Source organism: Wyeomyia smithii, chromosome 2 (genome assembly GCF_029784165.1).
Source record: "Wyeomyia smithii strain HCP4-BCI-WySm-NY-G18 chromosome 2, ASM2978416v1, whole genome shotgun sequence".
NCBI lineage: Eukaryota > Metazoa > Arthropoda > Insecta > Diptera > Culicidae > Wyeomyia > Wyeomyia smithii.
The window spans coordinates 278,638,039-278,651,563 of record NC_073695.1 but is presented as its reverse complement, the minus strand read 5'-3'; the positions used below and the strand labels follow the sequence as shown (position 1 = coordinate 278,651,563).

The 13,525-nt window shown below is 41.2% G+C and overlaps 1 protein-coding gene across 1 annotated transcript; it reads right to left on the bottom strand.

The window, feature by feature from the left end:
• Positions 1–9,123: 9,123 nt before the first annotated feature.
• Positions 9,124–9,537, bottom strand: LOC129723015 (cuticle protein 19-like). Its single transcript, XM_055676937.1, has 2 exons — positions 9,529–9,537; positions 9,124–9,462 (listed from the first exon to the last, which is right to left on the bottom strand). Exons 1-2 carry the CDS (start codon positions 9,535–9,537, stop codon positions 9,124–9,126), a joined length of 348 nt encoding a protein of 115 aa, XP_055532912.1.
• Positions 9,538–13,525: the final 3,988 nt, after the last annotated feature.

Here is a 13,525-nt window from a genome sequence, read left to right as displayed (position 1 = left end):
TCTGGCAACCGTTGTATATACACTCAACTTCCAAATGCAACATTTCAAGGTTTTTTTTAATGCATTTTTAACCGAAATACACCAATTTGAAGTCGACCAATTTTTGCGCGTTCCAGCCTTTATATCTCGTGATACCGACAACCTAGTGTAAACCAATTGGTGCTACCGGTAACAGCACGAGAGAGGAGAGTCACAATTTACAACTCACAAACATTCATTTGTATCAATCATATAAAAAAGCAATATCTATTAAATATAGAGTCAGTTGAATTGATCCACTACATGAGCGTAGTTACCGGTGGCTTTATCTGAAACTCAAGAAATGTTTTCGTCGGTCATTTTCTGTAGTTTTGTCCTCTGGGAAGCAATTTCGCTGAAGTTCAGTAATAAAATCACCCTAGAGAGTTGTTGACTTCAGTAAAGTTGTTTGGAAAATCAATGGTTTTCACTTGCCGCAAGTTTTGATTTCAATTTCGGCCGCAACCACTCTTCCATTTTCTCGAGTGTTCTTTCTGGCGAAACTGAGTCCAAAATTGCTATGGAATTATGTAAGCCGTTTGCAAATTTTTTGTTTCTGTTCATATATTCAGCGGGTGTTCCTGTCGATTTAGTGGATTTTTGTACATTCGAAATTACTCCTGATATGATATTAACAGCAAGTAAAAAATTGGAGCGGTGGCCTTGGTCCAGATGGAATACCAGCTACAGTTTTTTCTCGCTGTGCCATAGTTTCAAAAGATCGTTTGAGGAAGCTGTATTTCGGGCGATACGGAAACTGTCATATCGTCGGCTTCGTGCAACACTGGCACAACTAAAAATTTTGCATTTTTAAGTTTTTGATGGCAAACGATGCGAAATCTAGTTAAGTTTCATCCCACGAAAGCCCGTTTCAAAATTTCCAAAAAATCCAGAGTTATGAGTAGAAGTGCCTTTGCTGCACAAATTGAAATTTCTCCATAAAGTTAGAAAAAGTAAGGTTTTAACATGAGCAACGTGCTCATAATATTTGCATAATAGACCTAGAAGTAATAAATGAGGATTGGTAATCTTAAGCTTTAATTATTTTTTTTGAAAATCGAAAAATAAATTTTCGACCTAAATTTTCAAACGCGTTTTGAAGTAGAATACTTCTCTCAGGAAGTTCGGCTACATAGGGATGTGAAATGAAAATCTAAAACCGAAAAAAGTGAAAAATATGTCCAATTTCAAATGCCAATAAATCGGTTAGCATCTGATGGATTTCCTTCGTTCTTGTAGCAATAGATTGGAAAACCTTCTAAGATTCTTCCCAAAAAAAGATTATTGTAGTTTTATTATTCGCACTATTGTACTATTGAAAATAGTCAAGCCTTGTCAAAACGAAAAATTCAACCTCTGATTGGTCGTTATATGATTGCTTCCCAAGCACGGTCGACAGAATCATATACCTTGCAATTGAAAACATGATATTTGGCTTATATAAGAACCTGTTTCAGCCGAAGCCGCTCATAATAGTTCTAGACAGCGACAACAGCAGTCGTCCGTTCTTAGCAGCAGCACTAGCCCTGTGGTTGGTCACCACGTCTCAGGAGCAGCGCGGTTCTTTTCAGCGTGTGTCGCCAGACTGCCATTATTCCCCCCGTGTAGAGGCAGCATGAAGATTGCCATCAGGAAATGCAATTTTGAAAATCAAAATGCCTTTTTCAAGGCAAAAAAACAAGTCATTGAAAGTTAATAATTTTTTGACAACGCAAGCAAGCATTCTGTATTGGATCCTAGCAATTTAAATCTGTCGCGCCCGTCTAATTCACTGAATGTGGAATAGCTTCCACAGTGCATGTTGTCCGTGTATCTCAATTCCCCCACTGTTAGGGCAGCTCGAAGGTTGCGATCAGCAACCGATTTTGAACCGCAAAATGCCTTTTTCAAGGCAAATAAACAAATAATTGAGGGTAATAATTTTCTGGCATCAGCACAAGCAGACATTCTGTGCTGGATGGAATAAAATTTTGTTGTAGTTGTCTAAATTTACTTTATTTAGTAAACCCCCCACGGCAGGGGCAGCGCAAAGGCTGCGATCAGCATTACCGACTTTGAACAATAAACTGCCCTGTTAGGACGCTTTCACAAAAGCAGTTAGTTCGACTATGCAGAGCTAATATGAAGTCGATTCAATCAATCAGCATGAACAGAATTTCGTCGTCTCCCAGCTGCCAAGTTGCAACATGATGCAACACGCAACAGCGAGCAAACGAAATCGCTTGATGTTACAAACCGCAATAAGATACGGGTTAAAACCGTTGCGTGTGTGAGAGCACCATCGGTGTTTATTCGCTGGATACAAAAATCATATGCGAATTGTCGAATAATTTTTCTGAAGAAAATTAGGGAATGGAACAATTGAACTGAAAGGTGTGGCCTATTTCGTAGTGCCCTTCGGCCATGAAAGAGTGTTTCTGGGAAAACTAGCTACATTCATTAGTCGGAAGGTAAGCTGGATGGACCGTCCGGGTTGTGCCTGTGCCTGCCTTCAAATTAAACAAATCACTTGCCCTGTGGTTGGTCACCACGTCTCAGGCCTCTGCCTGAGAACGAAAGCCAACGCGAGCGATCGGGAGAGATTTTTGCCGTACATCAGCCGGCACTTCCTCTAATGGAAAAGTTGGATCATTTTGTTTAGAAGAATATTACTCTCGGTAATATTACAAAGATGCGATTGCATTTTATCCGATATGGGATTGAACAATTGTTCTTTTGAGGACAAATAAAACACTTAATTTGAAGAGTTAATAGTTTTGGGTACCAGTAGCAGTATGGTAACAGCCTCAGCGGTAGGTGCAGTCGGTACTTCCATGAGGCGGATGTTATAAGGAAGCAAATGGAAGCGGTACGGCAGCGGCACGGGAAACAGTTCGGGTGTGCTCAGACGAGCGTCATTTTTCGTTGTTGATATTATTCCCCACATGAAACGAAGCGCTTTCGTACGATAGCGGCGGTATTAGCGGTAGATGCATTTGCCAACACTTACTCCAGTAAAGCCGTGTCTAATTTTTCAATGTGAAAACACCTTTCTATTGTGTTGGCCGTGCGCGTTAGGCCTCTGCCGGGCTAAACGCGAAAAGCGGCGTGTACCGATTCGCCCGGCCGTAGGTTAATGTACAGCCGTAAGTAGAGCTGTGTAAAAGTATTCTACTTCAACCTTGCGGTCGTGGCTTTGTACACAACCCTCCTGTGATTTTTCTCGAAACTATGATTTTTGAGTTGTGCTAGTGCTGCACGAAGCCGACGATATATGTTTCCGGTTTTCAAAAGTGGATACCGTAAAAATGTGATGAACTATCGTGGAATTACGAGTATTTCTGCTGTTATTTGAGATAGTTGTAAGCAACCTTATTTTCGCACAGACAAAGTGCTATATCTCCTCCGATCAACATGGTCTCATGCCTGGCCGACCCGTTCATACAAATCTAGTGAAATTCACGTCAACCTATATTTCTCACAAAGAGTAAAAGGTACAAGTTGATGTTCTATACACTGATTTGAAAGCAGCATTTGATTGTATTGACCACAAGATACTTTTACGAAAACTTGAAAGGCTCAACGTTTTGGGTGTTCCTCAAGGTAGCAATTTAGGATTTCTGTTGTTCATTTTGTTTCTCAACGAAATCGTCTTGTTGTTTTGAGTCGGCTGCAAATTTGTTTATGCTGATGATCTATGCTTATATTTAGCAGATCAATCTGTTGCTGCAAGCGCTGTTGAATACATTTGTTGATTGGTGTCGACGAAATAGGTTTGGCTTTAGTATTTCCAAATGTCACGTTTTGAATTGATAGACATACCCTTAAAAGAGTAGACCAATTCAACGACCTTGGTGGCCTGCATGATGCTAAGCTCACTTTTAATCAACATCGTTAGGCTGTTGTCTCGAAAGCTTCACATCAATTTGGAATCATGCTTGAGACTTCAAAAATCCTCACTGCCTTAAAACGCTTCATTGCTCGTTGGTACGACCTCTGATCGAGAATGTCCCTTTAAGTTTTGGGTTTTTTTCTGCGGTTTTTCCAGAAAGCACCCCCACAAATGGTTATAATTTTGAAGTCACTTCTTCTTCACTCAAGGGTCCAACAAGCCTCAAAATAACTTGTTAGAACTCAAGCTTGAGAACTAAGCTGGCCAGTGCACACTCCGAAGCTGCAAAAACGTGATCGAAATTATTTTGACCCAAAAACATTAATTTTAGAGCCGTGACGTCTTCAGCAAAGTTGTTCCATTAATTATTCTCCATGTTATAGAAGTTGCAATTCTATGATCTATCCACTCAACAGTAAGAAACGAATTTTACTTTTCTCATTTTTTGGAATAAGAAAATTCTCTTTGTTCAGCAAAGTTGTTGCAAATTTTTAAGAAAAAATTTTGTGGAAGACATCATACTTCCATCTATCTATTTGAATGGACTTTTGTGGAGTTTTCAATAGATTACTACTAAAAATCTTTTTATGCTGTTTAATTTTTAATAGTGATTTTATACAATTTTTGAATGTTCTACAAAATTGTTTGCTACAACGAAACAAACAATATCTCCGAAAAAAGTATGTAACATAAGCTTTCTAAGCTCGGTATGTCTGAGAGACTAACTTCTTGGCTGAGCTCGTATCTTTTAGGCCGCACCTTGAGTATTAAGCTGGATTCCGCAGTTTCACGGCCATTTAGCAACACTTCCGGAGTACCTCAGGGCAGCAATCTTGGTCCATTGCTTTTTGCTTTATACTTCAATGACATTGTCATTTTGCTAGGAGCCGGGTGCGTATTGGTATATGCCGACGATCTGAAGATCTACCTTGTTGTGAATTCTGTCCAGGACTGCCAACGCTTGCAAGCACTGTTGGACACATTTGCTGAATGGTGTAACAAAAACAAGCTCACAATAAGCATCGCTAAATGTATGGTCATAACATTCCATCGTTGTCATGTGCCCATTTCTTTTAATTACCAAATAAATGGATGTGTTCTCGAACGCGTAGATCAGATCAGCGATCTTGGAGTTTTGTTGGATCATAAGCTCACTTTCAATCAACATTATACTGCTGTTATATCCAAAGCCTCGAAACAACTTGGTTTCATCACCAAAATTGCTCGAGACTTTACAGATCCATACTGCTTGAAAGCATTGTACTGTGCATTAGTTCGGCCAATCCTTGAAAATGCCTGCATCATCTGGAATCCTTATAACCTATACTGGAAAAACAGAATAGAACGCGTTCAACGAAGGTTTGTTCGTATCGCTCTGAGACATTTACCCTGGAGTAGACCCAATAATCTTTCCTGCTACGAAGACCGTTGTAAGCTGTTGGATTTGGATACACTGGAGAGTCGGCGAAAGATTCAACAAGCTACCTTCATAGCCAAGCTGCTGAACAATGAACTTGATGCCCCGGTTTTGCTTTTTCACCTTGATTTTCGAGCACCAAGTAGACTGCTTCGTTCGTCAAACTTACTGACAACTAGGTCTCATCGGACCTTGTACGGCTTTTTTGAACCACTGACGTCATGCATCCGTACCTTCTCGTTGGTCGAAGATTTATTCGATTTCGGAAATGTTTCCTCACGTGCTTTTGGCAAAATAATCTCAAGGTCTGGGATGTTGCAATAGTTTTAGATTTAAGATTTTCATGTAGATAATATCAAAATTGTCAGATGAATCGACCAAAATACAAATACAAATACAAATACAAATAACTTTTTATAGTGATTTTCTAAAAAAAAAATATGTTCTACAATGTTGTCAAATATCATAAAACACACAAGCTCACCGAATGAAGTTTATTTTTATCTCATATGTTTATTTAGTTATTAAAGATTTTTATTAAAATAATGCACCTATTTATTTACAAATATCTGCACAGGAGACAGTGAGAGACAAATGCCTATATCTGGATTAAATGATGTTTTACTCTTACTCAAATATAGAAATGGTTTAGTTTGCAGATATTTGCAGGTTTCAAAGATATCTGTTAGTAGATGAGTGCATTGTTTCAATAAAAATCGTCAATAACCAATGAAATATAAGATATAAAAATAAACTTTCTTTGATGAAATTGTTTGTTTTGTGATAACAAACATCAATTTAGAACAGTGAAAAATTGTAGAAAATCACTACTAAATGTTATATTAAAATAAATGATTTTTAGTGGCAATTTGTAGAAAACTCCACAAAAGTCCATTTAAAAAGGCAGATAGAAGTATAATACCTTTGTCAAAGTTGTTTCTTATAAAATGTGCAACAACTTTGCTGAACAAAGTGAATTTTTTTATGCAAAAATGGAAGAAGTAAAATTAGCTTTTCACTGTTAAGTGGATTAATCACAAAATTTTAACTTCTTTAAAATGGAGAAAAATTAATGGATCAACTTCCCTGAAGGCACTGTGGCTATAAAATCTTTTTTTATTTGGGTCAAAATAATTTCGATCACTTTTTTGCAGCTTTGGAAACAGTGTGCAGTGCATATTTATCAATTTGTTGCGTGCAAACTACCACCCCGTGGGGAAAAATCTTTCACTTCATCCTTCAACCAAAAGCCCTAGACCTTTTGTGTAGCTTTGCTAAAGACCGCAACTTTCTAGAAGGTTGGAATCGTGAGATAAGCTAAAGACAAAGTACGAAGAATTTCTTGCTCAATAACGCCATGTAGCGGAGTAGTTTTGTGATATTTTGAAATAAACTTTGTCCGATTGAACTCTAGAGCAAGAATGAATCTTTATTAAACTTTACGTTTGCTACGAATCGATCAGAGATTCTTGAATCGACGTCATATCTGCATGTTTCAGATGATGCTGAACTTTTCAGGGGGTGTTGCAGTATTCAAACCGGGTGTTGCAATTTTAGGTGTCACCTTTTTAATATCATAATTTTGTTCTTGAAAAGTGAAACTATTTGTTGTCTCTCGTTAGTTAGAAACCCGAGGAATTGTATTTCAATATGATTTTCTAATAATACAACTTATAATTACCCTCACTTATCTCGATGGAAATTATCTTCTGTATTGATTGTGATTCTTAGAACATCACCCAGGTATGCTATATTTCACTATAATTCTCAGAATTCAGTCAAAATATTCTAAGCACCATACCGAGAACAATTTAGTAGAACACCTAGGATAACGGGAAAGAAACGATTCAATGAAGATTTGGAAAACGTTGTAAGTCACATCATTCATTGCATTCTTTTTCACTGCTTTGTTATAACATGAATCTAATTATAGGAAATAAGACCACCAGATTTTATTACGCTAACTAAGAAGACACATCATCGACCTCAACTCAGACTTACAGGTTCTTTCTAAAACACCATCACACCGGTAGAACGATGACGATGCGCATTCACCTACAGGGTCCGATTTCACCTCACCCAGCGCAGGTCCTTTTTCGTTTCTTTCCCTCCTTTTGTCTTACTGCACAAAATTCTTTCTTCCCCTAAAAATCGGTTCCTTTAATTTACTTTTATGGGCCTGTTAGTTTTTCGATCATTCTTCCCCATCTCGCTTCGATTAGAAAAAGAATCGCCCGTTGACGGGTACCTGTTTCACCCGAAAATTTATGTTCCAATCTAAACGAGAACTGCCATAACTCTTGACAGCCACCAGCCGCCATCACCTCCGCCTCTTGCACTAGCAGGGCGACGTCCGGCGCAGGTTCGTCGCCTGGTTCTTTTTTTTAGTCTGTTTTGATTCTTTCCTTTCACTCTGTTTTGATTCCGCAGCTCATTTTCGACTGCTCGTTATAACTCCCCCCTGCCCTCTGCCTCCAGTTTCCAGTGATTCATGTCACGTCAAAAGCAACGATTCTTTTCTCTTCTTGCTTGTGGGCTGTGATATTAGAAGATCATAAAAATAAATAACTCTTATCGGCGCTACAACACTGGGTTGTTACCAACGGTGATGAGTTTCTGGTTGCAACAAGACTGCAGCAAGCGGTCAAATGTGGTTTTCATGCCGGCACCCGGGACTAGGAGGATTCTGCGTGCACTGAGAGATACGACAACGGAGGAAAATTTATGGGAATCCGTCTCCGCCGAGTTTCAGACTCTCACCTAAATCTTGTCTTCGCTCTTTTAATGATGATTTCTAAGTGGGTTTTTGGGTGGTACAAGATTAGATAGCATTGGCAAGTTTTCTTAGGACTCCAGTTTGAGCCAATGCTAGGGTTTTATTTATGGCAAAATACTGCGTTCGATGTTTGAAATCAATGTCCAGATTATCTATCGTTGAATGATCAATTTTTGATTCAGACTAACCAGTCTTGTCACCTCAATTTCCCAGTTACAGAGAAACACCTTCGACAGACAGCAGTGACGAATGCCAATCAACTACGGCCAGAGTGCCAGACGACTTTTCATCCATCTTCCAGCACATTCCAGCGAGTCTCAGGCTGTCAGGCTGGCGCGCTCGAGATCATGAGCAACCAGTCGAAGTATCGCTCTGAGGCTTACGCACAACCGACAAGTCCTCATCTTTGAAATATTCCGCGCGCCGCACCAGCAATGTGTGCTTCGGAGCTTCCAGATCGCCGGATCGTTCGCTCGACTGGTCTCTAAGCCAGGGCCAAGCATAATGCCGAGCCGACACAGCATTCCGCACCGAGTGATCCGGGTTCGGTTTCAAATACGATGTCTGATATTGCCACCGATGGACGTCCGTTCTGATCCGTACCCGAAAGGGAATGGGGCCACCAAGGGGAGCACATTTTTGACAAATTCGTGAGAGATTTATGTATGTCAATTTTATTAATGAGATTAAATATTAAAGATTATAGAACGCTGTATGAAGCTAGTGAATGAATGACACAAATGACTTTGGCAAAAGGAGGAAAGTTTCTGATATTCCTATCTCAATCGGTGTTAGCAAGGTAATTTGACGAGCTGACAGATGTGAATATGTATATATGTCATGGGAATTTATTGTGAACCGGGCAATGATCATCAACAACAAGCGATAACTGACATGAAATGCGGAAAATAATAATTTATTAATTTGGCTATTCGCTTTGAAACTGTGGGGATAAAATTAAGCTAACAACAGGGAAGGAACAGTGGGCTTAGGAACATTGCTGATGACTTACGTTTAGTGAATAACTTAGAACGGTGATGTTTAGTGATGCTGGTCGATGTTGGAGTAGCTTTCACCGTGTGGGTGATGGGCATGTCCGAGACGTTTGACGTGAGCTTGGAAGCCATTATGGTGATCAGATTTGTATTCGACCTCGCGGTGAGTGCCATCAGCCTCATCCAGAGTGTATCCTCCTTTGACAACGTCTCCGTCGCGGTGTTCCCAGTGGCCTTTGTGGTCCCCAGTGTGGCCATCCTTGACGCCGTATTCGTACTTGTACTTGGGATGGTCGTAATGCTCTTTATGTTCCACATGGTGGAAATCTCCCGAGTAAAACTGCGCAGAGGCAGCTACGGCCAAACAGGCAATCAAAACAATGATCTATGACATGAATAATGCAAAACGTTAGAACAGTGAGATCGGAAAACTGCGAACCACTCAACTCACCTTAAACATGTTAGATCTCCTGAAACACAAAAGCTGCTGGTTTGGTAGAAAGCTGTCTGTAGACTAATATTTTTTTCTCAGAACGCATGCCTTTTTTATATGCCCTCTACTTTGTTTCGACCATCAATGACGATTGAATTCAAAGTTTCGTTCTAAGTCAAATCGAGCGAAATTAATTGCAACCGAGACAAAAAAAAGCATTGCTCACACACACACACCGGTGGCGGTCCATCCGTCCGCGAACCGTGTGGCACATGTAATTCGTAATTTGAAAATTGCCTTTTTTCTGCACTGGTTTGCCCCGGCTCGTAGGCCTTTTCTAATCGATTCGCACTTGACGCCTTAGCAAATGGGCAGTTCGGCAGATCACTGCTGCCGGCTCGATCGGATGATGGAGGGGAAATAAAATATCAATTTTGTTCAAGGCCATCGAGAGAGGAGTCAAAATGCGTTTCGTTGCGTTACGAGTTACGGCAGTGCGTTGAACGATGGGGTTGCAGCAGTGGATGGTGAAATAAATGGTCTATTATGTTACCGATTCTTTGTATGCATAACGTTTATGCCCTGTGCAAAAAACCGTTAAACAATAATAGTTTTGACACACTCATTAATTATTTCGATATATTGATGAAACCTCTGCCAATCGAGAGATCTTTTAGCACAACTGCTTGAACTAATGTACTATTTGAAAATAAGCAAGTATCAATCAAAGGTGAGGTAGGACCTCCCATCTGAATTAATTTGGCCCATTTAAATCAATTTGGTCCATGTAAATTAATTTGGCAGTATGAGACCGAGCGTTGTCATGTAGTAGAATCACTTTTTCTTGACTTCGCTCATAATGTTGACATTTTTCGCGCAGTATTTAGCTCAATCACATCAATTGGAATACATACCGATCCCCAGTGATCGTTTCGTTCAGTAGCATTCGCCTATTCTAAAAAACACTAACATGGTCCCACCAGCATAACCTTCTACTCTGTATGCCTGAAGGGCACTGGGTACTGAAATGCCACTGCGACATTCTTGCTGATTGTCTTTTGTGGCGGGCCCCGATTGCTGTGCACAGGTTACGGATTGCTCGTACTCATTGATGGAGTAGAACTGTTTTGTTGTAAACTTGTACCCCAATTAGGTACAACATAGTTGATGAAACTAATTACCTGTTTGGGATTAGAGCTCCACACTTGGTATGGAGTTAGAAGGTAGCTTCCTAAGAAGTTGTACCTAGAGGAAGCAAGAGCGTCGCAAGAGCAAAACAAATGCTCTGAACTCTCTGGTTCAGATTTGCAAAATCGGCAGGTGTCGTTCAACACTACGCCGGTTTTCTTTAAATGATAAAAAGCGGGACAGTGTCCGGTGAGGAGTCCCGTGATTATCCGTAGGTCACTACGATTTAAACTAAGTAGCTTTCTGGCGGTTCCAGGGTTCGGATAGATAAACTGTTTAGCTTGTCTACAGCCCTGTGCCTGTTGCCATTGGGATACTATTTCTAGCCCTTCCCAAGTTAGTAGTTCGCTTTTGATAGCGGAAATGGACGTACCCAGAAACGGCTCGGGGCCAGTAAACCGCTGAGCTGATCCCTGTCTTGCTAGGTAGTCAGCGTGTTCATTACCCTCGACTCCGCAGTGTCCGGGCACCCAAAACAAAAAAACTGAATTCTGTCGGGAAAGTTCCCGTAGAGTTTCAATGCATTCCCAAACAAGTTTGGAAGCGCATTTGACGGACTTAAGTGCTAGTAGTGCTGCTTGACTGTCCGAGAATATACCAATTTTCGCATGTCTGTAGTTGCGTTGCAGACATATTTTTGCGCAGATATATATGGCATATACCTCTGCTTGAAAAACGGTGAGCCATTTTCCCAGGAAAAACGTTTCCCTGATACCGGGTCCGTATATACCAGATCCCGTTAGGGATCCCATTTTCGAGCCGTCCGTATAAAAACTGACGATGCCAGGTGGAAGATTAGGCCCTCCATTGTTCCACATAGAGCGGTTTGTTTCAATCACTGTATATGGAATATCCATGTTGGTCCTAACGTCCATCCAGTCGGAGACTGTGGTTAATAGCGGAGTTAGTTTGAACTCCCTAAGTATGTGAAGGTGGCCGATTTGGTCCCCTTCAAGTATAGTTTTCCTCCTTTGCAACCTTAGAGCGCCAAGCTCTGCTTCCTTTTTCACATGAAGATGTAGAGGTAGTAGGCAAAGCATAGCTTCCATGGCTGCAGTTGGAGTTGTTCGCATAGCGCTGGTAACCGAAAGACATGCAAGTCTTTGAACTTTTTTGAGTTTGGCTTGCGCAGTCACTTCGTTCACCTTAGGCCACCACACTAGGGCAGCATAGGTGATTCTTGGTCGGGAAATGGTCTTGTAAGACCAGAGTGCCAAGTCTGGTTTCAGTCCCCAGGTCTTACCGAACAGAGTTCTGCAGGCCCAGATCGCTGAGATCGCTTTCTTAGCGGCATGATCCAGTTGTGCAGACCAGTTCAGTTTCTTCTCCAGAATAATTCCGAGATATTTGACTTCATTGCTGAAGCCCAGTCTAACTCCATTCAGTATTGGAGGAGTGATGGAGTTCGTCCTTCGTCTGCCGAATGGAATTAGGACTGTTTTTAAGGGGTTTATGTTTAGACCCTCCTGTAAACACCATGACATGGTAGTATTCAGAGCCGTTTGCATTCGGCTCGACAGAGTTGCGTCATCTTTACCTCTGACGATGAGGACGATGTCATCGGCGTATCCAATGACCTCGTAACCAAGCTGTGGAAGCTTGTTGAGAAGTGTGTCGACAACTAGTGACTATACTTTTACAGAGCATGTTCCCGTCTGTCGCCCTCGCCCAAGCCCGCCCTGGTCTAATAACTATCTTAGATACCTGAAACGTAAACGCGCCAACGCTCTTAAAAAGTTTTCCAACAATCGTAACTTGGTCACCAAAAGAAGGTTTCACTACGCCAGTTCTAAGTACAAAAGTTATAACCGCGGGCTATATGCTCGTTATGTAACACGAAAGCAGAGTGCACTGAAAAAGTTTCCCAAGCGCTTTTGGACTTTTGTAAGCGAAAAGCGGAAAGAAGCAGGTTTACCGTCAAGCATGTTTTTGGGAGATGAAAATTCGACAGACGCAGACGGCATATGCAACCTATTCGCTAAACAATTCTCCAGAGCATTCGATGAAACGACAGTTAGTCAGGATCAGACTGATTTGGCCATTAGGGACGTACCAAGAGGAGCTCTAAGTATGAACATCAGTGAGTTCTCGGACGAGGATGTCATGAATGGTGTCAGAAAACTGAAATCATCTACTAGACCCGGACCGGATGGAATTCCTGCGATAGTTCTTATCAAATGCGCCCGGGCCATCTGCGGTCCGCTGCGCTCCATTTTCAATAAGTCGCTTGCACAGGCGGTATTTCCGGAGAGGTGGAAAAAATCCATTATGTTTCCGGCGTTCAAAAAGGGGGATAAGCGTGATGTAGCAAACTACCGTGGTGTGACTTCGCTAAGTGCAGGATCCAAACTGTTTGAGATCCTTGTTGGCGATGAATTGTTTCGGTCAGCAAAATCATATATTTCCCAGGACCAACATGGATTTTTTCCGGGGAGATCGACAGCGACAAATTTGGTGCAGTTTACTTCTTTGTGTCTAAAGTCAATGGAACAGGGATTTCAGATCGATACAGTCTACACCGACCTAAAGTCAGCATTCGACAAAGTTAACCATCGAATTCTGTTAGCAAAACTGGACCGTCTAGGCGTGGTAACGAATGTCACTAAATGGATAGAGTCGTATTTGACTAATCGACAACTGAGAGTCAAAATAGGAACTTCCGAGTCAGCTCCGTTCAGCAACAACTCCGGTGTCCCCCAAGGAAGCAACCTGGGGCCATTGCTATTCTCATTATTCTTCAACGACGTCTGTCATGCTGTTCCTCAAGGTTGCAGGTTAGTCTACGCCGATGACTTCAAAATTTATTGGCTGGTGAAGACACTAGACG